The 19,401-nt window shown below is 46.4% G+C and overlaps 2 protein-coding genes across 2 annotated transcripts; both read left to right on the top strand.

Annotated features, from left to right (window-relative positions):
- The first annotated feature begins 4,233 nt into the window (after nt 1-4,233).
- On the top strand, nt 4,234-11,777 carry efcab7 (EF-hand calcium binding domain 7). Its single transcript, XM_011615130.2, has 13 exons — nt 4,234-4,628; nt 4,907-5,118; nt 5,263-5,349; nt 5,575-5,797; nt 7,323-7,438; nt 8,832-8,973; nt 9,040-9,149; nt 9,399-9,562; nt 9,642-9,775; nt 9,890-10,038; nt 10,142-10,351; nt 10,427-10,534; nt 10,641-11,777. Exons 1-13 carry the CDS (start codon nt 4,499-4,501, stop codon nt 10,719-10,721), a joined length of 1,866 nt encoding a protein of 621 aa, XP_011613432.1. The 5' UTR covers nt 4,234-4,498; the 3' UTR covers nt 10,722-11,777.
- A 486-nt stretch (nt 11,778-12,263) lies between these two features.
- pgm1 (phosphoglucomutase 1) lies at nt 12,264-17,571 on the top strand. Its single transcript, XM_003974376.3, has 11 exons — nt 12,264-12,593; nt 13,758-13,920; nt 14,010-14,153; nt 14,226-14,351; nt 14,421-14,611; nt 15,227-15,381; nt 15,469-15,584; nt 15,662-15,797; nt 16,018-16,201; nt 16,395-16,529; nt 17,148-17,571. The coding sequence occupies exons 1-11, from the start codon at nt 12,348-12,350 to the stop codon at nt 17,235-17,237; spliced, it is 1,686 nt and encodes a 561-aa protein (XP_003974425.2). The 5' UTR covers nt 12,264-12,347; the 3' UTR covers nt 17,238-17,571.
- The last annotated feature ends 1,830 nt before the right edge of the window (nt 17,572-19,401 follow it).

The following is a 19,401-nucleotide window of genomic DNA, read 5'->3' as shown; positions in this document are numbered from 1 at the left end:
CCAACATACAAATCTTCCCCATCCATGGCCTGATCAATTTTTACACTGCTGAGCACTCCCCTTTCCCCTCATTTTGTCACCCTAATATTCCCTTTATATAGGCCGCTCCCATTGGAGAAACTCCAATAAAAATATGATGCCGTCCTGAGGACGCGTGCTGGTCCGGGCTCGCCGGCCGCGTAAAAGCTTGGGACGGTATCAAATTTGTGTCTGTGGTAAGCAGAACTGTTTAAATGTTATTTATTTTTATGTCCCTACGAAAATATATTGTGAAGGGCAACATTGATTTAGAACATAACCGTGTCTGGAATCGGGGTTGCAGGGGCAGAATTTATGAATCCTTTGCACAACTCCTTTAATTGAATTTTCCAAATCTCACACCACACACAAATAATCAATACCCACCGCGGAGGGAAACTTGCCTCAGAATTATTAGGCCTTTCTTTTCCAATTTTGAAGTCATCAGCACATACAGATGCTGCCGGTATTTGTAATACGGCAACTCTGCCCTCAGGATTTATGCTCGCATCCGCAAGAAGCCACGTCTTTAAAAGGCTTAACTGAACTTTCTTTAGACTGGCAGGAGAAGTATAAGTGCTTCTTAATTGGAGCCTCTTAAGGTGTGAAAAGGATGAAGCAGGATAGGAAGTGATATAGGAGGAAGGCATAGTGGGGTTGGATAATTGGCCTTCAAGGTTTAAATGTCTTCTTGGATTTACTCTGCAGCCTTGGCAGCACGGTGGTGCTGTCAGCTTTACGCCCACACCGAGGGGGGAGTTCGGACATGCTCGCTGGGATTTCAGAGCAGCTGATGTTAGCAACATAGTCTGCGTTAACGTGAAAAATCCACATTTGCGACGTTCACATCCGAAAACCCCAAATTGGAATATAAGCAGAATTTTAAACAACACGTCTCACACAACATTCACTTTTAGCTGCCAATTAATAAATGAGTAAATATTCCCTTCAAACATGTCCTGCAGTCTGACCGGATCCAATTCGAGCATTTAAACGAGCCATAATCGATTCCTGCCACCAAACAAACCGTCCGATGTGATGAATCTACTGCATCAACATGTCCCTAAAATATAATAGTAGGTCTGTAATTCAAGATAAGATCAGGATAAGAGAACACCCGGCACATTCTCTGCCATCCTCCGCCTGCATGAAGCTCTCCAGATCCAAAGACTTCCCTGTTTTTTTCCCAGCAGAAGGAAGAAAAAAAGCCTGGGGGCAGCAGAGAATCTAAGCAAACACTTTACACTGGGACAGAATCACGCTTCAAGATACCATCAGCATCATCTGTGTGGATTTCATGCTCTCTGCAGATATAGGAAGCGAGTGTTCAGCTGCTTTGAATCACTGTTTGTTTACTTTAAAAAGTGTGTCTCAATGCACAGAGTGCCAATTGTCTTCTGCAGCGATCCGCCATGACATTATGAAGTCTGTTGTTGTAATGAGGCTTATGCAAAACTGATACATTTCATGGATCCCCCCCATGTGACAAAAATGTGACATTCCTGTGGTGCGCATCCACAATGCATCATGTACGTTCAGCACCCTTACTGGAACTAATTAAAATAATTTCTGACAACCTTATCGGAAAACAGGCTGGCCTCTTGATAATAGCCCCTATTAATTTCACACAAGTCGCCATTGTGCGATTAGATCACAAGAATTGCTGGGCTGCAGGCGCAGTGTGTACCTAAAATAATCCATTCTCCCCCAAGAAATATGATGACTTGTTTGTGCAGCCATAACAAAATGTTTGTCTCCGATTGTTGCTGAGCACACGATCACCTGGACCTCTGAAACAAGCCCCCATTGATGGTCAGAGGGTTGAACAGCGAAGCGGGGAACACAGCAAACAGTGAGACAGTAACCAGAGGGGAAGTCCTCCAGAATCAGCAGCCTCATGACTGCAATGGTTTCATGCTCGTCTTCAAACCGACTAACGACCGGGACCAAAATGTTTTCTTACAGCCATTTACAGATGTAAAGATACGGTCAAAATCACACCCGTTGAAATATATGGAAGGACGCCAGATGTGAAGGAAGAACCGAGGAAAAGAAGGAACATTTTCTTTACATTCTGGCCAAAACTCACCCGGATGCAACCTGTTTGTGTCACTGATCGGCAGAAACGTTACCTTGAGCCTGAGGTTTATGGTCTCGAAGGGGTTCTTTCAAAGATGATTCCACTTTGGAAGCTGGAAAAGGTCAAAATATTCACTGAAAAAAGGAGAATTTCTTCCTTTCAGAGAGACAGAAATTGAGTTTAATGTGGTTTTTAATCTGGGGAAAATGCAAATGATGGTTCTTGTGTCATGTTTGCAACAGCGTTTCACTTCTCTGCAAACGTACTCAGCTCTCGGTGCCTCTGAAGCTCCGTTTTTAGCTCAGCAGAGGAAGAGTCGGTGAGGAAGAGTTGTTCACTGCTGCCCTCTTCTGACTAATTTCAAACAATATCGAGATCGTGAGAGGAATTCTGGCCGCAGCGCAAGGAAAATAGTTTAAAAGATGAGAAGATCACTCCAAATATGGATTATTTATGAATAAAAATAATTACAGCTCGAGACAAAAAGGATTATTCCAACTGACCCCAAAAGAGATTATCGGGTATGTAATGAAACCCCCCCCTCTCCATTATGGGATGTGAAAGAGACAGAGATATTTCTGCACTATTTTAAGAACAAAGAAAGATTCTTCCCCACCAGTATTTCCTCCAACTCTTTCCTGGTCTTGATGAATTCATCTGCCGATCGTTCCAGTTTAGATCGCAGGAAGTCCAGTCTGGTCAAAGCAGAGTAAAACCCGAGAAAACCTTCAACTTTTAGCACTTCCATCCTTAAAAATCCTTGAGATGCCAACGCAATCAGCTGATAGGGCAGAACAGCTGAAAATACAACCCAGCTATGCCCCAAATGACCCTGGTTTGACATAATCAAATGTCTGTTATAAATGTACAGTAAATCCAGCTCATGTAACATTATGATGGGACTATAAAATTAAAAAACTAACGCTTGTCTTGGCAGATGGGCCAGACACCAAATGTCTGATTTGACTGAGGAAATGGCTCTTGTGTTAAGTGAATCTTATACAACTATTTTTAGTGCTATGTAAATCACTGATCATTGCGCCCTTGATGGATCTCTGTCATTCCGTGTCTCCTGTCGTTAAAGTCTGATATGTCATAATGACCATCGGGAATGTGTGGCAACTGAAATATAGTCACTCATTAAAAGATTTGCTCTGCGTAAGCCTTCATCTCACTGCTTTACTTTCCATCTCTTTGTTGTACTTTTCTGGCTATTATTAGAAATGTGAAAATGAAAGCTCACTTTTCCAGCTCTGTCTGCGGCTCCTTTTCTGATCGCCTTTTGAGTTTTGTCTTGCCTGTTGATTAAACAACACATCTTTATTGCAGCCTGGAGAACATTGATATACAGTATTTTACTTGAGAGCTGAGTGGGGAGGAAGACAATCCCTTAAAATGCAGCAAAAGATCATTTACACAGAAATACTGTCTGAAATAATCTGATCCTACCTGTGCACAGCATATCTCCAACTGCTGTCATTATTTCATTGTGACATGAGGTTGTATGTAAAAGTGGCATGATCTTTGTCACATGGCAACAAATATGACTGCTAACACACCTGTTTGGCCTGCAGACTCAGCCAGGGTGGGGTGCTTTTTTGCATGTACGGGTATTTTGGAAGCTTTGGGCTATTTAGGACAGGAACAATTTTGAAAAGCAATAAGTAAATAAATGCAGACTGAAGAGCAAAATGCGTGCAAAAAGGAGTAGAAATAAAACCAGTTCTTTACTTACCCGTTTCTCACTTTCCATTGGAAGAGCTCCTTTCACGCTATTAAAAAGTTTGGATATTTAGTGCGTGCCTTTATAATTGTTCAAAGTAATAAATTTCGGAAATAATAGACCTAAAGTTAACAATCAAATCATAAACTATAACAAGTAAAAGATACTCAGGGATGTTATACACAGTTATATCCGTCTTTGTATGAAATTTACAAAACTGGCGCCTTATGTCCACGAAAGCAGTACGTGTGAAACTGTACCCTTTACATGACGTTCCGGATGCTCCATGAGTACAGGAGCGCTTTCCCCGAAAATTATTAAGGGAGAAATACCATTTACTTTCGACTTTAATGAAGAATTTGAAATGCCTTTGTTGCAAAAATTATTCAACTTAATCATAGATAAGTACGGTCAACATACGGAAAGGTTTATGGTTTGTTTCTTCAGTGCTGAATTTTGTGGGACACCGTAGGGAGCTGTTGTTTACCTAGCAACAGATTCTCTGCGCTAATGATTGACTTACTGATGATGTTTTGATGTTAAATTAAATACACGGAACGATCTTCTCAGTCAGCTTTCAATGCGCGTTGAAAACTACATATATTTACCAGTCGTCTGGTTTCGAAGCTTAGGGTGCTAACATCGCTAAAGCTAAGTCTGTTTTGTTTTTTAACAAAATGTCTCTTCAAGAGTCATTCCGTACTCCGGATGAAGAAGAAACCTTCTACCTACACTGCAGAGCCGCATATCTGTCTGTATTCAAATCAAGTTTGATGAATATATCTTCAAAACAACAGTTGTGTCGTGGTAAGCGTCTGCTTATGTACAGTCAAATCCCATCTTTGTCTGCAGTAACCGTGGGTGTGTTTGTGATGCCTCCCCGATGATGGAAAGACCAGCAAAGTTTTGCCATTAAATCTGTTTGATGTGCTATTCCAAAATTCCTATAAATTCTAAACGTGTTTGCAAATCATTCCAAAGCACTATACAAAATATATCACCTAGCTTTGAAACACTGCCTACTCGATTGTTGTTCACTGCAGAATTTGTCAATCAATGATTTTTCTCTCTATATCTATCCAAAGCTCTTCAGCAAGCTGGCAGAAATCCCTCCTATGCAACCCTCAATAAATACTGGACTCCCAAAACATCCAAACTTAACTTTGATGACTTCTGTGAAATCCTCAAATGTGAAAGGAAAATTGAAGAAACTGACTTGCTGAGGGCATTTAAAAGGATGGACGTGAATGGGGACGGCTACATCTCACACACTGAACTGGAAAAGGCTCTGACGACTGTGAGTAGCACAAGGCAAATGCAAGAAATGCACACTCTGGCATCCATTTACGGTGCTAAAACATCAAATTAAGCATTAGAAATGTTCTCCAGTTTACAGTGTAACTCTGATTTTCCTATTAAAATGAATAAGTTCTTCTTTCAGAGAGGAGAGAAAATGACCACTGAAGAAATCAATGCTATTTTCTCATTACTTGACATCAACAAAGATGGAAAACTGAACTATCCAGAAGTAAGTTTATGCTACGAGTTACTCTGTTCCTTACTTTTGTAACCACTTATCAAGTATACAGTACAAGCCTGTGACATTCATGATTTTGCCGTTATTGTACATGTGACATTGTTAAATAACACCTAAAATAACTTTGTAGCCTCAGAAGAAATCTGTGTTTACATCTCGATGGAGGTCTGTTCCCGTGTGTCATCGTCTTAATGCCTGATTCCTTCCTGTTGTCAGTTCTGCAGACTCTTTGTATCCACAGTAGAACGGTGTGAGACGGCAGCTTTGGAGAGGCTCGAAGCGAATGCAAAGTTGAAGAGACAGAACTTTGGCAGTCAGTCATACAGCCCTCCGAAGGGCTCCGTCTCCTCCTCGGCCGCGGGGACGTCGCAAACTGCAGCGACTCTCCTTCCGTCCTCAGAAACGGCCCAGGAGGAGTCGCACATAACACCCACGAAAGGTACACAATCGACAACGCCGCACAATGTGAGACATACACACCGCTGAGCAGATTCACAACATGTTCAGGATTTTTGATGCCTTGTGTGACCACAGACACTCTAGAATGGCTACCTGTGCAGCACGTAAGGTCAGAAGCAGCACTAATGATCTAATGCCCATTCAGTCTACTTCTACAGTCTACAGCGATTAGTTTTATTTAATAGCTGTGTTATTGATTGATTTTTCACTCCCCATGTGACAAATCACCTCATTAGGACAGGCAATACATCATAATAGGAACACAATTAGGGCTGATTGTTTGGAGGGAGGAGACCGTAAAGTGTTGTGATTTGGGCAATAATTTCTGCCGTAACGAGATGGGACAAAATGTCTTTTACGCTGGTGGACGATGGTCACCTGAACCCTGTATGCACCCTTAAGATATAAAAATAGATTCTTCTGCTTGAATGAAAAGTTCAACATGCACATTTGTTGCTTTTTGAACTGATTTCTTTTTTTTAATCATCTGAATGAACAGCCAGGGACAGACCCCCAGCAGGATGATAGATGGGGTTGCTTTAAGTGGTCAGTCCATGTTCATGTTATTGATTTGGAGGATTCCACCACTTCTCACTGGGGAGATGAGGACGGATTTCACAGGAGTGGAGAGGAGGGTCGCGTCCAGCAGCTCTGCAAAAACAAATGAGCTCCCACACAGTTGTCTGGATTATCACATTATTGCGCCGCTCCCACATATTGATTTATACCCCTACATTTGAACAAGACTCTGGCACGACAGTGTGGCCCACCTACACGTGTTGAATGAGTTATTCTGGAACCTTCAAAACAATTTTGAATGCTCATTTGGTGAAACATTAATCAGACGAAGCTAGTAGGATCTTGAAAAGTGTGTTTTACCTGTAAGAAAAATCACCTTTCATGCCAATTATGTCAACAACTTCCTCCCATTTCTTTAGTATAAATATCTGCCACCAATTATTTTTTCAATCTTTGACAGCAGACTTGATTATTTCTGTGCCAGGGTAATTTGCTTGGAAGCATATAACACCACTTTGCACCTTGATTTGTCGGGCGGTGAAACAATCAGGCACCTCATTAGTGAATTGACATTTTCTGGATTCAATTAGTGTTCCGGGGAGAAAAAGTTGTCTGAGGTAATGCATTTGACACGCCGCTGTTGTGCCATTTGTGATTTAAAACACCTCCGTAATTAATTGAAGCTGAGCCGGGCTGAGATCACAGTTTTCCCGCGCGCAGATGCAACATCGCCGCTTTGACTCGGACCTCGGCGCCGACTTGTTGGGAAGACTGATTACCGTGTCGATGATGTTGTCCACCTCATCTCTCTTTTCAAAATGTGTTTACCGTTAGAAGAAGGGAGGGCTGTCCTCCCTCTGTCAGTCAGCCAGAAACGCTGTCTCTTCTACCGCAGCAACGTTGACGCTCCAGGTTCTCCGTTATGAATCTGGGTCTTATTGTTTTGTGTTTGGAAGGTTTAAAATGCTTTCTATGCTTCGCCACAGACAGCCGATCTTCATCCCGCCCTCCTTCAGCTCGCAGCAGACGCTCGTCCCTCTCGAACCAAATCACCATGACACCCGGCAAGGCCTTGAAATTACAAGAGCCCTCGGGCTTACAGGTAATAAATAGTCTTAATAACAGTGTTGCTACCACCAAGATTGTTTCACAAGTTTTACGATTATGAGGTCATTGAGGGATAAACATATATAAGTGGAGCAACAATTACATTCCATTTTTGTCCCGTTGTGTCTCGCTGCCTTTTATGATGAACATCGCATCATTCATCCGACACATGGTGTGGAGGATATGTCTGTTTCCTAGTTTCCTGTGACCTCCATGAGCGTCTCCATGATAGGGTGAATCCCGTCTCCATGACAGCGGACGCTGCTGTGTGTGATGGGTGATTTTAGCACAGGATCGCTAGAGACACACTGTATTTTCCTCCGCCTGCTTTGTTTTCTACCTTTATGGCTTCACCTCAGCTGGTTTGCTCCTTTAGAAAAAATAAATAGATAAATAAATAAATGGAACGGTCCGCCATGTCCCATATCTCAGGTCAAGCTCCGTGTTGAGACAGGAGGGGACCAAACACCACGGAGGTGGAGGAATGTGCGTCCTCGCCATTTTGGCTGCTATAATGCCATGAGCTGATAATTGAGCAGCAGAGGGCTGTGTGTGTGTGTGCGTGTGTGTGTGTGAGACCCTCCGTGAAGCAATAACTCAGCTCTGTGGCCAGAGCAGGTGACAGCATCTGTATTAGTCTGCAGGCTGACTCTTGATGGTGACATTCATTCTGAAATCTTTAAGTAGCTGACGTGTGCCCGTGGCAATTTTCCTCATTTCATGTTGTCTGGACAAAGCACCAAAGTGTTATGGTCGGATCTTTTATGTCTCTCACAGCCCGGGATAAATACGTGGAGAAAATGGCTTTGCTCTAAAGGAATGACACGCTCCATCTTTATGGTATTTTTCTTTGTTAAACTTGGTGATTTATTGATCCATGCAGAAGGAAATGTCGCCTGTTCCAGGCTGTGTTTGTTCCTCGGTGTCCCCTAACGTGTGCACACGCCAACTGTGGTTCCCTTTAATGTGTCTCCAATGAATGGAAGAAAAACTTGTTTTGATGTCCCTGTTTCAAATTATTACCTAATTTTAGTTGTGCTGCCTGGAAAAGGACCGTCAGGATTTTACAACTAGACAAAATATTGGGATTCATAAATATCGCCTGAGTAGTCTCTTGATGGTTTTGAAGGCGCGCTGCCATGAAACTGAAATGGCTGTATTTATCAAAGTTAAATGGATTCCAGTTTTTTCTATCATGACCTGCTGGAACTGAAAGCTTTAGCAAACCGGTGTCACACTTCTGCCCCCAGCTGGACAAACAGGAGTATAACATGTTGAAGTGCATTTTACGTAGCAAATGTGAACTTTTGAAAGTATTTACTCAGGAATTCCCCTCATCTTGCTTGTTTGAGTGTGATGTGACTGACAGAAATGTCTTTTTTCCCCAGGAGTGGTACAACAGTGGCGTGAGGGGCTGTTTCTTCGTTGAGACTGACGGGAGTATCGGCTCTCTGCAGTATCAGCTCCACATCCCCCAGACCACAAACGTCTACCTGACCATTCAGCCGCTCAGCCTCAGCCGACGGCCCGGTACTGACGCTCATTATCATTGGTGGAATGGTGAATTTCAATAACGTAATCGTCTTTATTGTCCAGATATACCGTCTTCGTGGATGGCGGTGGACACGGCTCTTTTTGTCACGTCAGCTGGTGAAGCTAAAGAGGACTCAACCTTGGTGTGTTTTACCGAGGCGAGGGACAGAGAGGTATGTTTGAGCTTCAAACGACAGATACGAGTGGTTGAATGTTCAGAGTTAATAACCAGTGATGAAACACACACCCAGATCAGTCAGATATGAAAATAAAGTGGTTCCATGTGACTCCTGGAGTCAATCTGACTGGAGAAACATGTTTTTTATCCAAAACAAATGTTAGTAAAACTACACCAGCATGCAAATGCCATGAAGTTGATGTTCTATGTGTTTACACACTTTTCTACTGCCTGATTCTTGCAGAAATATGTTTGGAAAGGGGAGCTGAATGCTGGGAGTTACTACCTGCTTCCCTTCACTAGTGGCTGCAAACTAAAGAGGAGAAATAAGAAAACAACTTCTGGTAAAGCAGTAGAACTTATCAACAGGTCCGACACAGAAGAAATTGACCTCTCCCGAGAGCTCAGGTTGGTATGAAAATATGCACAATGTTGCACCTTTAATTACCAAAACTGTACGTTGCTGTGTTGCTCATGTTGGCCACAGGGAGGCGCTGTCTGACATCTTTGACATCATAGACATTGACGGAAATGGTTTGCTCAGTTTAGAGGAGTACAACTTCTTTGAGCTGCGCACCAGTGGAGAGAAATGTGATAAGGATGCCTGGCTGGTTTGCAAAGGTCAGAATTTCTCCAAGACACACAGCGTGTGTGTATTTATGTGGACGGCGTGGACTATGGTGAAAACTGGTCTTCTGGAACTCATTTGTTGTGTTGTTTTTGTTGGATGAGCAGAAAACTTTGACATGAGGAAGAATCAGCTGACACGACAGGGCTTCATGGAGCTGAACCTGTTGGAGGCCACAGAGAAGGAAGGAGACCCTGCTGACCTGTGGCTCAGCCTGGAAGCGATGGGCTACAACCGAATGCTGGAGCTCGCAGATGTTTGTATCATCCTCCAGTCTTTATTCAAAGCAGCCACCCTTCAAAAGGAGTCACACATTCTGACTTGTAGACCTTGAGTATCTTACGTGAACTCCTCCCCAGGCGTGTCCGTTCCAGATAGATGTCCACTGTGAAGCTGCTCAACCATCCATCCAGCCTGTCAGTATGGCCTCAGGACCCAGGCTTCTGAATCAGGCCCTCCAGAAGTCCATCACTGCCAGGGCTGGAGCCAGAGCACTGAGGGGGCAGGAAAGCGTCTTCATCTACACCTACCGAGGGGAACACAGGATCTCCACACTCATAGCCAACAAGGTAGTCTCCGTGTGGGGGGTTTTCTCCAGAATTTTGGTCCAGCACGTTGCAACACGTGGTTGTTGTGTGTTCCAGACCAACCAGAAAGCGACGGTTCACGTGAACAACGAGCAGAGCAGGAACTGCTGCAGCAGCAGAGGCCTCAATGTGTTTGCTGTCGAAGTGCCAGCAAGGACCAAGATGGTGAATACGCCTAAATGTCCCATTCCAGTGACAGAAACTCTCAGAAACAAAAAAATAATAATACTGAGACGATGATCAATGCAAAGACGTGTGTCCTGTCTCGTAGGTGTGTCAACATGTCCTACCGGTGAACGAGAGGCAGGACTGGACTTATAACTGTGTGGAGACTCTGCTGCCCTCCACATGAAGCTGGGAAACTTTAGGCAACAGCACAAAACAGGAGCCATAATCTATAGAAATGAGCCGTTATTGTTATATTTTACCATCTCTGCCGTAATTTGTCAGAAAGCTTTAAAGGAGGGGCCGTATTTCAGAGATGTTCAGGCATTGATGTTTACTGACCGTGTGGCCTTCAAGTAAATCCAGTTAAACTGAGGTCAAGTTGTGGCTCAATGGCCACCTTAGTTTATATCTTTATTATCATTTAGAAGCAGTAGTCATTTGTAAAAGTCAGCTGCTTTAAAGTTGCTTTATAAATCAGAATTTTAGCTGCTCGGTTAAATTGTACGATTTAAAAAGTGTGATTTTCACATTGAAGCTGCTGTTTTTATCTCTCTGTATAGATTCATGAAACCAAAAGATCAGAGCTGATGTTATTTAACTCTACGCGTGAATTTAGCTCCAGAATATTCAAATATCCTTTGACCCTCTCGGTTCTTTGTGTCTTCCTGCATGAACTCTGCTGCTTTGGCCTCTCTGCTGTCGTCCCTTCGTATTAATGTAGAGATTCGGGGTTGTCGGGGCGGCGCATACCTTTGTGTTGCGCTAGACATGCTTTATTTGCCCTTGGCCTTTCCAATCGAGAGCACCCCACCTTCTATTTATACCTTTCGAGCCATTATTTGACCTTTGACTTTCAGTGCTGAAACAGTAGAGGCAGCTAACTAAATGCCACACGGTGTGAGATGTATTTAATGTCCGGAGCCTCTGCTCTTCCTCCCAAACACAAAGTTTTACTGCCGCTGCTCAGGGTCGTCTAACCCCATGATGCCCCCCCCCCCAAAAAAACTGCTTCATTTTTATAAAAGCAGCCCCACAATTAGCACATGCCCCACATACGTGGTTAGACGTTAAACTTTGCTCCTTGTGATAATCAGACACTGAGGCAACAGGCAAACACAGCCGAGGAGACCGTTTCTCAATATTGTCACTGAAACGCAAATAGACTCGTATGTCGATATGTTTCCCTGCAAAAGTCTCAGAGGTTTGTCTGAAATGGAAGGATTAAAAGGTCAGAAGAGTCTTCAAGCGTGACTTAATACCATCAGGAAGTGACTCTGGTGGATTCACGTCCTCTCACCAGCTGTGACGTCTCGTTTTGAGAAGGAAACGTGTTAAACTGAATTGATGGTTCAGGAAATCCAACAGGGATTGGAAATAATCTGTAGCTCCATCAGAAAAATGGCAGATGAAGAGAAAATGGGAGTTAGGCGATTAAATGAATCACTTTAAAACATTCCTTTATACACGGAATCACCCTGTCTTCAGTTCATCCTCCTCTCTGGGCTTCACCCACCACTCACTGTTTTTTAAAAGCCTCAAATTCGGGCGCTAATGTGACACCATTATCTATTTATTAACGTTTGATTAAGCACGCTCGTGGCCATAAACGCTGTTTGGAGTGCAGAGGTCCTCCACGGGCTCCTGTCAGCGGAGGGGGCGGATGTGCCCTTTAAACGGAGGGGGGCGTGTGCGCGCTGCCCTCCCCTCCCCCCCCCCCCCCCCCCCGCTGCTCCGCCACTGCAGCCGCGTCCTCGTCGCACCACTCCGCGGATCACACAGGTCGACCCAAGGTGCTCGGTGCGCGTCAGCCATGGTGAAAATAACGACGGTCAAGACGAAGCCGTACACGGACCAGAAGCCCGGGACGAGCGGGCTGAGGAAGCGGGTGACGGTGTTCCAGCAGAACCAGCACTACGCCGAGAACTTCATCCAGAGCGTTCTCTCCGTGGTGGAGCCCGCCCAGCGCCAGGCGGCCTCTCTGGTGGTGGGGGGAGATGGCAGGTTCTTCATGAAGGACGCCATTCAGCTGATCGTCCAGATCGCTGCTGCCAATGGGGTCAGTATGGGAGCAACGTGTCGCCCCCCCCCCCGTAGGACGCCCCGTCGGTGTGTAGCATTAGCTCGCTAGCTAACGGAGCTCCAACAGCGTAGAAGCCCATGGAAACGATTAGCATTAGCTAGCTGAGAACATCCGTCGAATTTTGTCGTTTTCTTGACATGACTTGTGCATATACACTCTTCATCTAAACGTTTAGCCATTGTATAACATTTGGACTTCGTTATTTCAGCTACGAGCGAGTTTACTTTTTACAAAAGTATTGAAATGGCTAATGTGGAGGTGGAGGGTGTAAAGGGACGACATCGAATGTTGCGCTTTTAAAACTCACACGCGTTCATGGAACGATTTAATTTGGGCTTTCTTATGCAGTGAATAAATCTGGAGTTCACTTTATCCTTTAGCATATCATTGTGATTGAGCAAGGGTGCCATTTCTGTCTGAACCCGAAGAAGATTGTCAGCCTTAGAGGCTGCATTAAATGACCGATTTGCTCATTAATATTGAGAAAAAGACACAGGTGGTCGGTAAAACACGCCTGGACCTGCAGCCAATCTGTCTGGATCGAGCAAATGCACCAAACCATCACCTTTGACATTTATGCCGGATTCCGACACCGGAGAGCGCGGTTTGCTTTTACATAATCCGGACTTGCATAAGGTCTATCCGGTGGTGCAAGAGGAGAATGACAGCCTGAAGCTGGGCTGTTTAATAAGGAGGTTTGGTCGGATGTGACTGGCTGATTCTCCCCGCAAAGACTTCGGGGGGAGCGGGAGGCGTGACGGCCGACGTGCAGCCGGTCACGTCCGGCGTGTGCGTGGAGCAGAGCTAATAGAACCGTGGTTAACTGTGATCTGGACTCCTCAGATGAACGTTTCACGCCAACTCGGCCTCTTCAACATGCACCAAGGACGGTTGCAGCTGTGGTTCCTGCTCAGAGTCTGGATGTTGCGTAACGCTGCAGAGCCCAGACACAGGCGGGCACCTCAGGGTTGCAGCTATTCCTGATGGTTGGGGGGGGGGGGGTCAGAGGGATATTCCTGTCTTCGAGCAGCCTTGTGCAGGCTACTGTGATGGTTGCATCCGTCTCTCGGGACTAAAGGAGTCCTCGTGCAGTTTCACGTGTGTGTTCACGCCCTGGTGGACTTGTGCCCTCTTCTCTAGATCGGCCATCTTGTCATCGGTCAGAATGGCATCATGTCCACCCCGGCGGTCTCCTGTGTGATCCGCAAGATAAAGGCAGTGGGCGGCATCATCCTCACGGCCAGCCACAACCCCGGAGGCCCCAACGGAGACTTTGGGATTAAGTACAACATCGCCAGTGGAGGTGAGAGGGCAAAGGTGGCGTCGCCACACTTAAGGCTGGTTTCTCTGTACTTCCTGTCCTCACCACGACGCTGTTTCTCTCCTCTCCAGGACCTGCTCCAGAGGCCATTACAAACCAAATATTCGAGGTCAGCAAAGTCCTGCAGGAGTATCACATCTGCCCAGAGCTCAAAGTGGATCTAGCCCAAATTGGCAAGCAAACGTTCGAGGTGGACACCTTCAAGCCCTTCACAGGTGATCCCAGATCATCACAATTAACCAGTTTATGGTCTTCTGCCTTCTGAACCTGGTTCCTCTGATCCTCAGTGGAGATCGTTGACTCCGTGGAGGCCTACGCTGAGATGCTGAGGGGCATCTTTGACTTTGCTGCCCTGAAGCAGCTTCTGTCAGGACCCAGTCACATCAACGTGCGCCTGGACGCCATGCACGGCGGTGAGAGCGCGGACGGTCTCTGTATTCCCACTGTGATTGTTCGTTTCTGAAGTCTTTGCCTCCTTTTAGTGGTTGGTCCTTATGTGAAGAAGATAGTCTGTGAGGAACTTGGTTCTCCTGCCAACTCAGCCGTTAACTGTGTCCCCCAGGACGACTTTGGAGGCCATCACCCCGACCCTAACCTGACCTACGCTGCTGACCTGGTCAACACCATGAAGACTGGAGACTATGACTTAGGAGCTGCTTTTGATGGCGATGGTGTAAGTAATCTGGTCTGTCGGAGCTATTCAGCTGCCTCATTGGCCAGGCTAATGAAAATTAGCCAGGCAGTGTTTTCTTCTTCCTTCTGACAGGCCTCCTCATGTTGTAGACGGTGGATCAGACCTGTTGAGTCTGCTCTGTCACAGGTTCTCCTTTCATAACAGCTTGGAATGTTTGCTTCCCAATGGAATTCAATGATAGCTCCTCACCGTTTGGGACGTGCAGGTCGCTCTGGTCTTTGACCTTCTGTCTGACCTGATCCTGATTGGTCCTATTTTAGGCTTTTAACAGGTCGCTCTCGATATGTATTAGAAGACTTCCTGTTGTGTTTTGGTGGGTGTGAACCGGAACATGTTTGATCTTGATCGCACCACTGGAGTTAAATGCCAGTATTTACTGATTCAAGTCTCGTTCTATCCTGATCCCACAAACGCTGACCTCTGTTGCTGCAGTCTGCACACAAGCTTCTTAGATGTAAGATTACTTTTGGACGCCTAATTAACCTGAATTATGGATGTGTGCCCAGTTAACTTGGTTATTGCTGTTAACTACAGCACAGGAAGTAGACAATCAAACACTACATATCTTTTTTTTCCCCTTTTCCGTCTCTTCAGGACCGTAACATGGTTCTGGGTAAACACGGCTTTTTCGTGAACCCTTCAGACTCCGTGGCTGCCATCGCTGCCAATATTACCTGCATCCCATACTTCCAGAAGACTGGGGTCAAAGGTCTGGCCCGCAGCATGCCGACCAGTGGAGCACTGGACAAGTAAATAAAGGAAACGCATCACGAATGCTAATTTCCTCTATAAACAGAACAGGCTACATGTTGTCTGTGTCTTATTGTGTGTTCCAGTGTGGCTAAGGCGCTAAAGATGCAGATGTATGAGACTCCGACTGGCTGGAAATTCTTTGGGAATCTGATGGATGCTGGTAAACTCTCCCTGTGTGGTGAGGAAAGCTTCGGCACAGGTGAGAAAATGAAGTAATTCACGTTGATGTTCCAGTACATGAGCAGCTCTAAGCTTCTCCCTCTGCTGTTTGAACAGGATCTGATCATATCCGGGAGAAGGATGGCTTGTGGGCAGTGCTCGCGTGGTTGTCCATCTTGGCTGTCAGGAAACAGAGTGTGGAAGACATCATGAAAGACCACTGGCAGAAGTTTGGGAGGAACTTCTTCACCAGGTCACCACTGATCTCTGTAAAATAATTATTTTAAATAATGACATTGAGGATCGAAAGAGCACTACTTCAAGTTCTGAAAGGAGTGAAAACAGCTCCTATTGTAATGGCCTAATGAATAAATATCAGTCCATAAACTGCTGTTTGGCGCCCCCCAGTGGTACATAAGAAAGGTGCCGGCCTGCGTCTCCAGCGTAAGACCGGATTCTATTTTCTCATCCAGGTATGATTATGAGGAGGTCGATTCTGATGCTGCCAACAAGATGATCAAAGATCTTGAGAAAGCCATGTTCGACCCATCCTTTATCGGAAAGAAGTTCTCCTCTGGTGACAAGAGCTATGAAGTGGCTGTTGCTGACAACTTTGCCTACACAGACCCTGTGGACGGAAGTGTGTCCAAAAACCAGGTAAGAGACAAACTTTAATAAATAGGAAGTCAAACAGGCAGTACAGTGTTGCATTAAACTAGGAGGAACGCTGAAATGAATAAACGGCAGATGTAACCGGCCGTCACTATAGACTAGACTCCTATCATAGTTTCATTCCTTCCTGCTTTTCACAGTCACAGTTTTTCTTCATCTTTCCACGTTTCCCTCTCAGGGCCTCAGGATCATCTTTTCCGATGGTTCCAGAATTATTTTCCGCCTGAGCGGCACGGGCAGCGCCGGAGCCACAATCAGGCTCTACATCGACAGCTACGAGAAGGACCCCCAGAAGATTTACCAGGACCCACAGGTCAGGACAGTAAAGACAGCCAGACGGCGACGTCATGGGATAGGAAAATAAACGCGCGTTAAACGAGACCGCCGGCCAGTTCTGTAAAATCCCGAGCGAGCGTGACGTCCACGTCCTCGCGTCTGTGCGAGCGGCTCCCAGAGCTGCAGAGTGATTCATATGTGGGCTGATGTTTGTTTGAGGCTTGAGTTATTGCAGCTTATCTTCCCCACGGACGCGAACCATGGGAAGAAAAAGCTTATTAAACTGAGGATAAAGACAGCCCAGGTGGTGCTGACAGGGAGGGGGTGCAGAACAGGAAAGTGGGACGCAGCCTGAATTAAACTGGAATCGTCTTATTTGCTGCTGACAGCTGATAAGCAGAACATTATTGTTTGAGAATTGTAACCTGACAGATAAACGGCTGGCGGGTTCATGGGTCATGTGTTTGGCTCCTGGCTGGTTTGATTTACGCACAGATTTGATCTTTGGACGTTAAGAGGCTTCAAACGCTGCACGTTCTCTGCCAAGTTTGTCTGTATCCAGCTGACTGTTGACAAGCCTCTGTGCTCTCGTGCGAGGCTCCGCTGTCAGGAAACAGGAAGTGAGCCGTTGTTTGTGCTTGTGTGGTGCGTGCAGGTGATGCTGGCCCCCCTGGTAGACATCGCCCTGAAGGTCTCCCAGCTCCGCGAGACGACTGGACGCACTGGCCCCACAGTGATCACATGATCCCGCTGCCACGCTGCCTTCACCCGCCCTGCAACAGGATACCTCCGCTCTGTAGACGGGGGGGGGGTGAAGCTGCCCCCGGATGCTTTATCGGTGTCAGCCCCCGAACTGGATGAAAAAGACGTCTGTCGCCGATCACTGCCACCCTCGAGTGTTACTGAGTGCTAATATGCTAATATAAGGGAGAAGAGTTATTTATATCATTCAGCATCATCAAAACTAACAACAGAGAGCTGACCAGAGCTCAGCAGACTGGGGCAGCTCCCCCCCACGTCCCTCCCCGACCTGGTGCCTCTGATCTAACCCATCCACCAATAAATGAACCTGACATCAACTCCTGGGCTCCTGGATTCTTTTTTATCCATTGTTTTACTTCTCAACACAAACTAACACGTTTGGTGCTGTTACGTCAAGAGAAAGTCAATGGGACTGCTGTTAAAACAGCTGGGGGGGGGGGGTTTATTCATATCACCTACGATACAGTTAACGCTGAGCTGCGAGTGCTTGGACTAGTTACCGTGGCAACGTAACAAAAGATCTTTCACCTTTGCTGTTACTGCAAATACAGAAGATCAGCTGTTAAGACCAGAATCCTCTGTGTTTGTGGAGATTTCGGACTGAGGGCTTCAAAGGGCTGTTTCCAGCCCCTGACCCCCCCCCCCCTCACACGCACACGCACACACACACACACACTCCCCTGCTCCCCCAGGAGTCACAAACGCACGGTGGAAACTTTTATGGTGCCGCATTGTTCCGACGGGCCCGTTGTAACGGCTCCCGGGCTGTATTTGGGTTGGCTGTCGCTGCACCAGGTGATCATGGCGAAGTGGGCGTGGCCAGCGGCGTTGAGACGCCCAGACGCCTCCTCTGCTGCTGGCCTTGATTCCAGAGCTGCCTTCAAGAACGAGGAACTGTAGCTGCAGCCAAGGCCGTCGCTCTTTAAAGTCCTGAAACAGCGAGGAGGCAGCGCTGGGAGCTTTCACGCCTCCTTTACACGGTTCCTCTCACGTTTTCTGTCACCTCGTCGTGTCGCCTCCTGCGGATTCGACACCAGTGACATGATTCCTAAACCCCTAAAACTCTTCTGCCTCAGCCACTGTGCAGGGTTTAGGAAATCTAGCCCGCATAAATGCTGTTCACAGCGGAACCGGGCCGGACCAGCGGGCCACACCCAGTCCTCTGTTCCAGTCTGGTGCTGGATCGAATCAGCCAAGAGGCCAAACACCAGAAAACACTTTTCCCACTGAGGACAAAAGTGTTTCTGGGTGAAGATCAAACAGAAATTAGATGCAGAGGCTTCAAATTGGACTAGGAACTCTCATTGTGTGTGTGTGTGTGGGGGGGGGGAGTATCCCGCACTGCGGCCAGAGTGTTTTATGTTGTTCTTGAGCTTGATTTAATCAAGCTATTTTGTTTGCTCTGCAAACGCCTGTTGTCTGAGCACATTCCAAATGTTCGGCACTAAAAATACAAACCAAAGAAGGAAAAACGCGGAGCCCAGTCGGGCTCAGTTCTGTGGCCTTTTCCGTGTTTGACTGCGAGCAATTATCCTGCTGCTGCTTCACATACGTGTAGGCCCGATGAGAACAACGGCCCGATATGAACTGGCTTCAGGATCCGAACGCTTAGAGAGTCTCAGGAGAGGTTTGAAGGTTTTGTCCGAAAGCGGATCTGAGGAAACTGGATGCTGGACATGAGAGTCACCTGGTTCTGCACAGCCCCCCCCCCCTCGGATCGACGAAGCAGCCGGGTGGCATCAGTCACGCCCGAATCCACCTGCTTCCGCGGCCTGTTTGTTTGCGGTGCGTTCGCTGGTCACCAAAGGCCTTTGTTTGCGTTGGTTGTGATGTGATTTCATGCCGCTCCCGCTCACACGCGTTCCTCCAGAAGAAGCTCGGCAGAAACACCTCTCGCAGTCGGCCCGCGAGGCCGCAGATCCTCGCCCAAGCAGTCTCCATATTTCAGTGCGAGGCTCATTTCCTCACAATTCAATTTAGAATAATACAATAAAGGGATCCAAAATGACAAACTTCTGGCCTAAAAAGATTAATTCCGGGCAAACCCTCGATCATCTTTAGCAAATGAACTGCAGTCTGTGTTTGTGTGCCGAGCTGCAGCCCTGGTTCTGATCAGAACTTTGGCAACTCTCGCTTCGCCCCCCCCC

This window comes from Takifugu rubripes, chromosome 20 (assembly GCF_901000725.2).
Source record: "Takifugu rubripes chromosome 20, fTakRub1.2, whole genome shotgun sequence".
Lineage (NCBI taxonomy): Eukaryota > Metazoa > Chordata > Actinopteri > Tetraodontiformes > Tetraodontidae > Takifugu > Takifugu rubripes.
Note: the sequence above shows the minus strand (reverse complement) of the source record. Positions and strands in the feature narration are given on the sequence as shown.